This window comes from Pelodiscus sinensis, chromosome 18 (assembly GCF_052426305.1).
Source record: "Pelodiscus sinensis isolate ZL-2025 chromosome 18, ASM5242630v1, whole genome shotgun sequence".
NCBI classification, from domain to species: Eukaryota; Metazoa; Chordata; order Testudines; family Trionychidae; genus Pelodiscus; species Pelodiscus sinensis.
Genome location: NC_143069.1, coordinates 1,975,857 through 1,987,376, shown reverse-complemented (window position 1 = coordinate 1,987,376; position 11,520 = coordinate 1,975,857). Strand labels below are relative to the sequence as shown.

At 63.3% G+C, this 11,520-nt stretch overlaps 1 protein-coding gene and 2 long non-coding RNA genes across 3 annotated transcripts; 2 read left to right on the top strand and 1 right to left on the bottom strand.

Moving 5' to 3' along the window:
- Window positions 1-263: 263 nt before the first annotated feature.
- Window positions 264-7,746, bottom strand: LOC112544738 (cytochrome P450 2A13-like). The gene is made up of 9 exons (XM_075915586.2): window positions 7,434-7,746; window positions 6,674-6,836; window positions 4,560-4,709; window positions 4,085-4,245; window positions 3,619-3,795; window positions 3,054-3,195; window positions 2,632-2,819; window positions 1,792-1,933; window positions 264-1,535 (listed from the first exon to the last, which is right to left on the bottom strand). The coding sequence occupies exons 1-9, from the start codon at window positions 7,611-7,613 to the stop codon at window positions 1,354-1,356; spliced, it is 1,485 nt and encodes a 494-aa protein (XP_075771701.2). The 5' UTR covers window positions 7,614-7,746; the 3' UTR covers window positions 264-1,353.
- LOC149523157 (uncharacterized) lies at window positions 5,940-6,679 on the top strand. Its single transcript, XR_016347090.1, has 3 exons — window positions 5,940-5,968; window positions 6,039-6,073; window positions 6,109-6,679. It is a non-coding gene; the product is annotated as an uncharacterized LOC149523157 (long non-coding RNA).
- A 29-nt stretch (window positions 7,747-7,775) lies between the features above and the next one.
- Window positions 7,776-11,108, top strand: LOC112544737 (uncharacterized). The gene is made up of 4 exons (XR_012898955.2): window positions 7,776-8,215; window positions 8,297-8,562; window positions 8,817-8,974; window positions 10,519-11,108. It is a non-coding gene; the product is annotated as an uncharacterized LOC112544737 (long non-coding RNA).
- Window positions 11,109-11,520: the final 412 nt, after the last annotated feature.

The window sequence follows — 11,520 nt, the reverse complement described above, 5'->3', positions numbered from 1 at the left end:
CCTCTATCTCAGCCCATTTCTCCACTTTGTCCAGATCAGTTGGATTTTCGATCCTATCCTCCAAAGCAGTATTTCTCAACCCTTTTTTTTTATAAAGTACCCCTTTCTCAAAAAAAAAATTCTAAGTACCCCCAGTCCCTACAGGTTTCAGATACACACCATTTTTTTCTACCATGGCAACACATTTGTTTAAACAACTTAATCCTAGCTGGGCGGGTGATGAAATTTTTGGGTGTAAAAAGTACAAAAATAATAAAGTGCTGTCAAACTTAACACAAAAATTCAATTTTTGCCAAATTTCAGTTGTGTTGACGTACCCACAGATTTCGCTCGCGTACCCCAAGGGGATTCAGATAACTCGTTGAGAAACACCGCTCCAACGTGCTTGCAACCCCTCCCCGCTTGGGATCAGCCACAAACTTTATCATCGTGCTCTTTCTGCCATCCTGTAAATCACGGGTGAAGCGATTGAACAGAACCGGTCCCAAAACAGACCCTGCAGACCCCCCCTTGTTCTGCCCTTTCAGCGTGACGGTGAACTGTCAATAACGACTCTCGGAGAGCAGCTATCCAGCCAGTTCTGCACCCACCTTCTCGTAGCCCCCTCTAAGTTGTATTTCCCTAGTTTATTGAGAAGAAGATCACGGGAGACTGTACCAAATGCCTCACTAAAGCCAAGGTATCCCACGGGGAATACCACAAATCTAGGTCGTCCCAGTCTTCTAATCGCTCTGGCTGTGGCAGCCGTTCCAAATTTTTGGTGCCCTTTTCTGAACGTTTCCCAAGGCCAAGAGATCTTTCTGGAGAGGAGGCGACCCCATCGGTGCGAGCTATGGGCGTCCCGTGGGTTCACAGAGGCAATACGCGCTTCTCTCTTAGCCGTCATCCTCTTTTAATGGTTCCCAACCTACCGTTTGCTTTTTTGACGGCCGCTGCGCACGGAGCGGCCAATTGCAAAGCCCCCAAGAGCTCTCTCTGGAGTGGGAACAGCTCACTTAGTCCCCATCAGGACAGCAGGTAGAAGCCCCCGCTAGGCACAGTCCTGGCTGGGCCGATGGAGTCGGGGTTGGTCCTGCTTTGGGCAGGGGGCTGGACTTGATGCCTCCTGTGGGCTCTGCCCGCCCTGGGATGCTAGGTTTCTAGGAGGCCTGGATCAGCAGGCCCAAGGGCCGGAGGAAGGGGGTGACATAGAGGCGTCGGGGAGGAAATCCAAGCGAGCCCCCAGCCTGGGTACCACAGTCAGATGCCCCGAGCCGCTGCCCCGTCTCTGGGCGGCCCAGTTCTCCACCCGGGACAGAGCAGGTTCCTTTCCTGGATCCCCCCACCCCCGGGCCACCCGGAGCAGCCGGGGCGCTAGCGCGGCACGAGGCAGAGCTGGTAGCTGCGGGGCAGGGTGGCGAACCCCACCAGCTTCGGGGAGATGTCGATGTCCTGGGGCGCCACGGGCGAGCGGAGGCGGAAGTGCTGCAGGATGCTGGTGAGGAAGAGGAAGAGCTCCATGCGGGCCAGCATCTCCCCGAAGCAGTACCTTTTCCCTAGGAGAGACCCGCGCCGGGCGTCAGGGGCCGCCGGGCAGGGGCAGCCGGGAGGGCTCTGAGCCCGCGGCCCCTCTGCCCCAGTCGGACGGACGGGGATCTGGATTCACACCAGCCGGGATCCGGCCCCGGGGCGGCGACGCGGATTCACACCGGCCGGGATCTGACACCGCAGCCGCGCATGGTGAGCCGTGGCCGGGCCGGGGGGGGTCTCACTGCGGGGGGGGGGGCGCCGCGCTCGGGGGAGGGTCCGTACCGATGGAGAAGGGCACGAAGGCGTCGCTCTTCTTGAAGTGGCCGTTGCCGTCCAGGAAGTGGCCAGGGTCGAAGGTCTCGGGGGCGCTGAACTGCGAGGGGTCATACAGCACGGAGCCCAGCACCGGGTACACCTCGGTGCCCTGGCGGGAGAGACGGGAGAGCCACGTGATCGCCCGCGGGCACGGCCCAGCACCGACCCTGCTCCACCCCAAATATCAAAATCCAACAGGCCAGGAGAGGCCAGAATCCAGCTCCGTATCCTGTGTGTCCGGCGCCCGCAGCTCCAGTGACCGTGCTCCGCCCCTCCCACCCAGGAGTCCCAGCTCTGCGTTCTAACCATTGCACCCCACTGCCCCTGCTTCCAGCTGCTGTCCAGTACTTAGTGGGGTGTGGATGTGCATCCCCGGACCGGGTCTGTGCCGGGGCTCCGAGCCCCCCGGGAATAAAAGCTGCAAATAACCGTGGCCCAGGGACACTGGGCCGGGCCCCAGCAAACGGTTCATGCCACTTAGTGCCCGCAGGGGCTGTGCGCTGGCCCCCGCCTGCTACAGCGGAGCCTCCGCTCTTTGCTCCCCAACAGCCTGTGTGGGAAGGTGGCACCAGCCATCAAAGGCTCAAAGGCGCATTGAGTGTGTGCGTGTCCATCTGAGAGGCGGGGGAAACTGAGGCACAGGGAGATGACCAAGGTCGCCCAGACAGTCAGTGGCAGAGCCAGGAACGGGACCCAGCCGCAGGGTGGGAAGAAAGTGACTGGCCTGAGGCCAAGCTGGGAACAGAAAACAAGTCTCCAAAGTCACCGTCTGGGTCCTGAGCTCGGCCAGGGGGGCCAGGCGCCTACCTTGGGAATGATGTACCCCCGGAAGGGGGTGTCCCGGGTCACCCGGCGGGCCAGCCCCATGGGGATGACGTCGCAGAACCTCTGGAACTCGTGGATGACGGCGTCGGTGTAGGGCATGTGGCTCCGGTCCTCCATGCTGGGGGCGCGGTTGCGCCCGATCACCCGGTCGATTTCCTCGTGGATCTTTTCTGCGGAGACGGCGGCACAGCTCCAGGGGGCCCGGCGGGAATCCAGCTCTGCCCCAGGGGGGAGCTGCCCCCCACCCGACTCCGGCTTGGCCCCCGGGCAGCTAAGGCTGAATCCAGCCCTGGAATCGCAATGGGAGAGGGCCAACCCGCCCGCCCCCGCCCCCCGGCTTCCTCCGCCTCCCACGGGCGCCCCCCACCGGGTCCTTTGGGCGGCCTGTGCGCCGGGGCGGCTACCTTCGATCTCGGGGTGCTTGAGCAGGATGAGGAGGCCGTAGCGCAGCGTGGTGCTGACCGTCTCCGTGCCGGCGAAGAAGACGTTGAACGTGGTCAGCACGATGTTCTTCAGGAAAAACTCCGAGGCCGGGTTTCCCTGCTCCTGGAAAAACAGACGACGCCCCAGAGATGCTCTTGGAGAGGAAGGTGACAACACACGAGGAGATCCCGGACTCCAGTGCCCCTCGGGCTCATGAGGCTGCTCAGAATCCTTCTGTGTATCCATCGCGCTGCAGGGCTGGGGAGCTGCCCGGAGGCCCCCCCAGCATGAAATCAGGCCCCCACTGGGATCCCACAATCCCCGCTCTGAGGAGCTTACGGCTCTCTGTCCCCATGGGCGAGGGGACACTCAGTGATGTGACTAAGGCCACGCGGGTAATCGGTGGCAGAGCCCAGCTCTGCTGCACTCCAGCACCTGCGCCCTAGCACTGGTCTGACCCAGGTATAGTGTGAACCCCTGGTTAGAACCAGGCTGTTTGCTCTTCCGGCTTCCGCCCCAGCACCCTCCTCCCCCGACTCCTAGCACCTGCTGCATTTTGACCAGGAAGCAGTCGATGAAATCCCGCGGGGCGCTGGGGTCCAGGCTCTCCAGGTTCGCCTTCACCTTCCTCTGGATGAACTGCTCCAGCCCGGCCAGCTGCTTGAAGGCCTCGCGCTGGGGGCCAGGCAGGTAGCACATGGTGCCCGAGAACATCTCGTAGAGCTGGGGACAGGGAGAGCCACGGAGCCGCTGAATGGGGGCGGGGTGGAGAGCTGGGGGGTCCCTCCCCTGCCCCCCGTCCTCAGTCTGTTCATCTCTCCCGGTTCACACCGCCCGCCCACGTTCCCTTGGGTGGCACCCAGCACCGCAGACCCCGCCTCAGCTCCACTCTGGTCTCCCCAGCTTCGTACCCCCTGGCCCGGAGGAGCCAGCGCCCCCCCGACCCCACGGGCAGGCCTGGGAGCCGTGGCGGGGGGCTGGGCCGCTCCCCCCGGCGGGGACCCCGGCGTACCTGCCCCCAGGCGGTGGCGGTGAAGCGGAAGCTCTCGGTGATCATGTAGAGCAGGGAGAGGAACTCCTTGTCCTCGTAGTCGAACCGGTCCCCGAACACCACCGAGCTGATGACGTTGGACACGGAGCGGCTCAGGAAGTAGGTGGGGTCAAAGGGCAGAGCTGGGGGGGCACAAGGATGGGGTGGGCTCTGAGCTCTGCCCGGGCCCGGGGGCCACGAGGTTTCCTGCCGCCACCAGGCTAGTCACAAACTGGTCCCCACTGCCTTCCCCCATTCCCACTCCCCCTTCTGGCAGGGCAGGGAGTCTGTCACCAAGCCAGGCACTGCCCTGCGGTCCCTTGAATGTCTGCCTTGTACCCTGGACACCGGTCTGCCAGGGGGACGGCTCTGTTCTGTGCCTCAGTTTCCCCATCTGCACCAGGGGAGAATTCTCCCAACCTCGGGTGGGCCCGGGTGGGGCCCTGCCCTGACCCACCTCTGGTGCCCCGCAGGGCCTCCAGCAGGAAGTGCGCCTCCTCCAGGATCCGCTCCTCGATGCCGCGTTTCCCCACCCCGAAGTTCCTCAGCGTGGTGATGGAGAAGCGGCGCAGCTGCTTGGCGCGCTCCCCGTTGCTGAAGGCCACGCCTGGGGGGGGGGGACAAGGAACCAGACGGTGACGTGGGGGCCACGTGGGGGGTGGAGGAGACGCAGCGCAGGCAGGGGGCCAGAGCGGAGCTTTTCCCAGAGCTGGGTGTTATTTACTCACTGCGAAGCGAGCGGCCACGCCCCCCAGCGCCAGGCGCTGTACCAACCTCTTTCTGCACCCTAAAACCCCCCAGGGCCCGGGAGAGGAACTGGGCAGAAACGTCCCAGGATCTCTTGTGACTTTCTTTCTCCCTTCTCGTCAAGGTCTCAGAATTGGAGAATTTCCTCCCCTTCTTCCGGGTTTTGAAACTCCACGGAGGCTTTTTCTTTCAGGGGTGGGAAAAGCAAGAGCCTGGAAGTGGGGTCTGGAGGGACGTGTGCCCCTCGCAGCCTGCTGCAAGTCGGGGAGGCCCTGGCTGTGTCTGTGCAAATGCAGGTTGCTCCGGCTTTGCCTGGGTGTGCCAGAGATCCTGCAGACAGAGCAGGGTTTTGCTCCCTGCAGTCCCCTGAATTTGGGCCCCAACCCTGGCTCCGGGTGTGGGAAACACAGGCAGAGGGAAGGGTGGTGGCCGCGGTCTGCACTGCGGGGACACAGAAGAGCAGGCCTGGGCGAGTTGTTCCCCGGGGGCAGGGCTCGGGGCAGCAGAAAGATTCTTGCTAGGCAGGGGCTCTGCTTTCAGAGCGCGGGGGAGGGACGGTGATTCTGGTGGGAAGGCTGCGTAGACTCAGGGCGAACTGCGGGGGCACCACTAGGACCCCGAGGGTAGAAAATTGTGTCTGCTGCTGGGGCAGCGAGGGGGCCGGGGGCGTCACTGGAGCTTCCCGCCTCAGGTGCCAAAATGTCGTGGGCCGGCCCTGTGTAGGCTCCCCTGCCGGGACTGCTTGGGCCGGTTCCACCCCCTCCCCCCACCAAGGAGCGGAGCTAAAGAGGCCTTGCCCGAGAGCCTTTTGTCAATGGTGTTGGGCTTGGTGTTTCCTCTGCCCGGCTTGCTCAGCTCTGGGAGCCGAGGGTGGCGGTGGAGAGCTGCCAGGAGCAGCCAGCGGCCGTGCAGACGTGCCATGGGAAAGGTGAGACGAATGGCCAGCAGGGGGCGGTGGAGAGACAAGACAAATGGCCAGTAGGGCGGCGCCAGAGAGTAGCCATTGTGATACAACGAGCAGCCAGCAGGGCGGCGCCGGGGAGAGGGAGGTACCACGGGGAGCCAGCAGGGCGGCGCCAGGGAGGTGCCACGGGGAGCCAGCAGGGTGGTGCCCGGGAGGTGCCACGGGGAGCCAGCAGGGCGGTGCCCAGGAGGTGCCACAAGTGGCCAGCAGGGCGGTGCCCAGGAGGTGCCACGAGCGGCCAGCAGGGCGGCGCCAGGGAGGTGCCACGGGGAGCCAGCAGGGCGGCGCCAGGGAGGTGCCACGGGGAGCCAGCAGGGTGGTGCCCAGGAGGTGCCACGAGCGGCCAGCAGGGCAGCGCCAGGGAGGTGCCGTGAGCAGGTGGGTGGCAAGTGAGCAGCAGTGAGTAAAATGCCTCCTTCCTCCCCCGCTTGCCCAGGCTGGGGGGTGAACTCCGCGCATGCCCCTCTGGACTCTGGGTTTGCCCCGAGAAGGGCGGGGCCTGCGACGGGGACGCCCCGATTGCTGGAGGTAAGAACCCGAGAGGTAAGGACGGTGCCCAGCCCCCTTGGTTTTGTTTCCGAGCCCTGGGGGGAGGAGTGTTTTCCCACATTCACGCCACGTTGCTTCCCTCCCTCCCCTTGTGCCTGCCAGCGGGGTGGGGGGTGAATTTCCCAGGTTCCGGGGCGGGGCTGGAGCCGGTTCTCTTTGTAGGGACGGAGGAAAAGCCCCTAAATGCTGAACCAGACCCTGGCTGCTGCGGGCTCCACCTGCCCGAGGCTTCCCTGTAAAACGCCCAATGGACCGTGGGCAGCTGCCCCCTCGCGCCCCTGGCTCCCTCCCCTCCCGCGGCGGCGACCGACCGTAGCCCTGGGCGATCCAGTCGAAGGTGGCCTGTTCCCCGCGCCCGCTGAAGTCTTCAGCCTGGTCCAGCAGGGCCTCCTTCACGGCCCGGTAGCCGCACAGCACCACCACCCGCCGGGGACCCAGGTGCAGGGTGTAGACCGGCCCGTAGCGCTCGCTGATCTGCCGCCGGGATGGGGACACCGTGAGACACGGGGATGGCGCACAGGGAATGCAGAGGCACCCTGCCCCACTGCACCCCCCACAGAGCACCAGTGTTCCCCCTAAATTTCTCCACACCCCATGTGCGGAATAAATGTTGTCGTGTGCACCAAGGCATGAGTGGATGTGCACCACCAGGAGAAACATGCGGCTGGCAGCAGGGGATCTGCCGATCAGCTGAGCGGTGTTTGACTCTCTCCTGGACCACCCAAGCACTCCGCTTCAAGACAGAGCCTGGCCGAGCACCCCTTTTCCACATCCCCATCCCAGCCCCCAGATACCCTTCCCTACGAGCCTCCCCACCCCTGGAACAGCCTGTTCTTCTGTACGCACGCCCCACCGCTCCACCTCCCCGGCACACCAACCTTTGCCCCTCTCCTCCAACACTCCCAACCTTGGCCCTCCGCAGCCTTCCCCTGGTGCCCCCGCACCGCCAGCACGGCACCCCAAACCGCCCCCCCCCAGGCTCCAGCTCCTCCCAAAGCTACAAAAAGAGCCGGTGGGGGGCTCGCAGGGGGTGGCGGGCGCAGCCTGGGGGTCCCAGGAAAAGCCACCTACCTCCAGCAGGGACTTGCGCATGTTGGTGAGATCCACCTGCAGCAGGTTCCCCAGCAGGGGCAGCGGGAGGGGACCCGGGGGCATCTTCCCGGCCCCCCGCCTCTGCCTCCAGCTGGAGAGGAGCAGGAGGCAGGAGAGGCCAATGACCAGCACCAGGGTGACGGCCCCCAGGAGCTCCATGGCCGGCCGGGAGCCGCTTCGCTGCCCTGCCCTTCTCCTGTGCTGCCGGCGGCCGGGGCAGGGCGGTTAAATACCCGGCCCCCAGGGACCCGGGCATGGGCCTCTCGGTTACATCACCCCCTTGTGCAACCGCGGCTTGGCCTGCGTCCTGCCCCTGCAACTTCAGACGGGCCCCTTTGTCCCCTGCCCAGCCCGGCACTCCCCCTGGCAGCCGGGCCGTAGCGTCAGCTGACAAAACGTGGGGGCCGGGCCTGGGGGGGTGATATTGGACACCGCGGTCTGGGAATGCTGCACACCAGGACCGGAAGGAGCCTGCTGGCCCAGACCCCGGCGCCCGATCCTGGGCATCAGCAGCTCCAGCGCCAACCTCCCGCGAGTGGGTGATTTGTGCCCGGCTCCAGAACCTCCCGGCTCTGCAGGGGAGAAGCCTTCGCACGTCCAGCCTCCGCGGTTCCTCGGCTCCTAGCACCAGCTCACCCCCCTCCCCGGCGTCTTTATACAGGGCAATCGGAGTCCTGCCCTTTTCCCGGGCTCACCCGGCCAAGCTCTTCGCAGCCCGGTCGGCACAGGGAGCGACGGCCGTGCGGAGCGGCCGGACGCGGGTGAGCGCAGACGCCGTGCGAGAGGCAGGCGTGTGGGGCGGCCGTGCCCTTTTAACACACGCCGTTGTGTTTGCCTGGCAGGCGTATCCGCAGGGGCTCCGCTTGGCTCATGCCGTGAGTGCACCGGGGAATTCCTCTCGCTCGGCGTTGCGGGCGGCACGGCGGGCGCGGGTGGCGCTCGAAACCCGAATCAAAGGGCGTGAAGACTCTGTCCACACCGGGAAAGGCAGGCGACCAAAGTGCCGTCACCGTGCGCACGTCGGCCAAGCTTCTTCTGCCTCCCGCTGCTGACGTTTCCTGGCCACCTGGCTCGTTGCCCTGTGGACAGATCCAGCGAGGCATCGTGGGTGAGTATCCCCCAGGGCCGTGGGGGGGAAGGCAGAGCTGATCCCAGCACTATCTGGGAGTCGCCCCGAGTTCTCCCCCAGCCGTCTCAGCTGCTGGGAGCAGCAACGTGAGTAGCGCTGGGAGCTCCGGGCTGAGGGATGCCCAAGTAGCACAGCGGCCTGTCCAGCCCTCCCCTTCCAGCAGCAGCCGCCTGCCGCTGGGTTCCTAGCCAGGCAGAAATCCCAAAGACTTGCTCTTTGTTTGTTCCCCTAAGGCAGCGTTTCCCGGATACCGGGCCTCAGCGTGGCTGCCAGGGTGTCCCGGGCTCCCGGACTGTCCGTGCAGCGCCGGGTTCCCCGAGTCCTCAGCCGGGCTGGGCGGATGCAGCCGTATGGTTCAGGATCCCGGCAGAGGCGCAGTGAGGGTTACCAGGTGAGTTCTTGTTGCAGGCTGGGGAGGGAGGGCTGGGTATGGGCCGCAGGGAAGCAGGGTCGGGGCAGTGGAGCTGCCCGGGGGAGATAGGGAGGGGAACCGGCCAGCGGAAGCAGGGCTGGCCAGGGGAGATCGCGGCAGAGGGGGGGGAACGACTGGCAGAAGCAGGGCTGGCTGGGGGGGCAGGAGCAGTGGAGCTGGCCAGGAGAAATCGGGGGGGGGGGGGAATGGGGGGGGGGGGAGGTAGGGAATGGGCTGGCGGGGGCAGTGAGGCCGGCTGGGGGAGATCGCGGGGGGGGAACGGGCTGGCGGGGGCAGTGAGGCTGGCTGGGGGAGATCGCGGGGGGGGGGGGGGGGGGGAACGGGCTGGCGGGGGCAGTGAGGCTGGCTGGGGGAGATCGCGGGGGGGGAACGGGCTGGCGGGGGCAGTGAGGCTGGCTGGGGGAGATCGTGGGGGGGGAACGGGCTGGCGGGGGCAGTGAGGCTGGCTGGGGGAGATCGCGGGGGGGGGAATCGGCTGGCGGGGACAGCGGGGAAGGTGGGGCAGAGGGGGGAGAGAATCGGCCAGTGGGGAGCGGGACAGTTCAGGGCTCACGCAGACCCTGAATCCAAATGGAAAAGCCGGGCCTTTTACATATCCCCACGGCTGCCAGTGAGGTTTAAAGTCCATACAGTGTGTCAAAATGGAGAACCTGGGGCGTTCACCATCCGGAATGAGAATATGGATACAAAATTCCAAAGATGGCGTCGGCTTTCTGAAAATAAATGAGCCCTTTTTCAATACACGATGTGGTGGTGCAGGGTTTTATCGGATTACAGTCCATTTTTCCAATCCATATTCCCTTAATTTGCTGGTAAGAATGTTGTGGGTGGCCGTATCAAAAGCTTTGCTAAAGCTGGCCCTGTGGGCTTTGGGAGGACCAAAACCAAAGTATTTGCATATTCGACATTTGCTTAATGAATATGCAGATATGTAAATGAATGTTACCGATCCTCTGAAATCTCGTGAATGGATTTACTGGTCCCCATGTCAAAAAGTTTGGGAACCCCTGCCCTAAGGGAGCAGCTCCCTCAGCTGTCAGACATGTCCCGGAGCTTTGGCAGGGGAGGGGCGCAGGCCTGCAGAGCAGCAGAGATCACAAGACACTGAGCAGAGCCAGCAGGGCAGGCATGGTGGGACCCTGGCGGAAGCCAGTTCTCCCAACAAACCAAACAGCAGAGTCCGCACTGGCTCTTGGTCGACAATAAAGGGAGGAGAACAAACAAGTCTCTTGAGGGGCTGGAAGTTTGTTGTTCCTAAACTAGATGTTCCCCCCCCCCAAGAGTTGTATGGCCGTGTAAACGCCCTCCCTGTGTTGTCACCAAAAGGCAGGTTTTGGGTGACAAAACTTGTCAATAGGGCTGCCAAATGGTTTCACAAAAAATACCAAGCCTCCCAAAAAAAACGGGAAAAAATTCTGTTGAGCAAAAAAAAAGACTGACCGGGGAAATACCGTCGCGACCCCTTTAATTCCCATCCTGCTCCAATATCCTCTCCGCCACAGCTGCATGACCTGCACTGCAAGTCCAAACCGCCCTTCTGGTGGACGCCCGAGTCAGGAAAACCAGAAAAGACTGGACGTTTTACGTGTCTGGTATTTTTTTTGACCGGATGGAAGGCAAAGATACTGGGCTGCCCAGTTCAATACTGGACACCTGGCAACCCTATTTGTCAGCGCAGACAAGGCCGAAGCTATTCACTCCGAAGGGCTCCAAGTCATTTCTAGAGCCAGGAGAAACATTGTCAGCCCAGCGTAAATGTAAGAAAAGGCGCCGTTTTCAGGGCACCCAAACGAGTCCCGACGGTGGAGTCGTACTTCAGCGTTCTGTACCCCAGTACCTTCGGTGGTCTGAACTCAGTGTCAGTCTCGTCTGGTCCAGGTCGTCCTGGCGTGCTCCTGACCGGGCCTCTCCTCCGTCGGTGATGAGAAATTTTCGGCGGCGTGTGTAACAATCGGTGCGCCCTTTTGTGACGTAGTGTGGGTACCTTGCTAGGGCTGTGGGCGACCTCTGCTCTCTGTAGCATGACCCAGCAGGGCAGGGAGTGAGTCATTATGCAAGGGGGCTCCAAACCTGTCTGACCAGCTACCCCCCATGGAGAGGAACAAAGGAAGGTGGATGCCGCCCCTGGCTGGGGGGCAGGGCTGGAAGAGAGTTAGTTAGTTTCTGTCTGGAAAGCAGGGGAGAAGGAGCTGGGGAGGGGGGCTGGGATTGTAGGGCCCAGCCACCCCCCATCTCAAGGAGGGGCACTGAGGCCTCTTAGCCCCAGTTCCTGTAACCAGATTCCATCTGTGCTGTGCTGTATCCTGGAGAGGCAATAAACTCCCTCTATTCTACCGGCTGGCGGAGTCTGTTCGTGCCATTTCGGGGTGCAGGAGACGGGAGAACCCCAACGCGCCATCACACCTTTATCTCGAGTGTTAGACCCCGTGCACTTGGGTCAACACGGGAGATCTCCGACAGCCCCCGGACACGACCGGTGCAGGCAAGGTTTGAAATCAATCGAG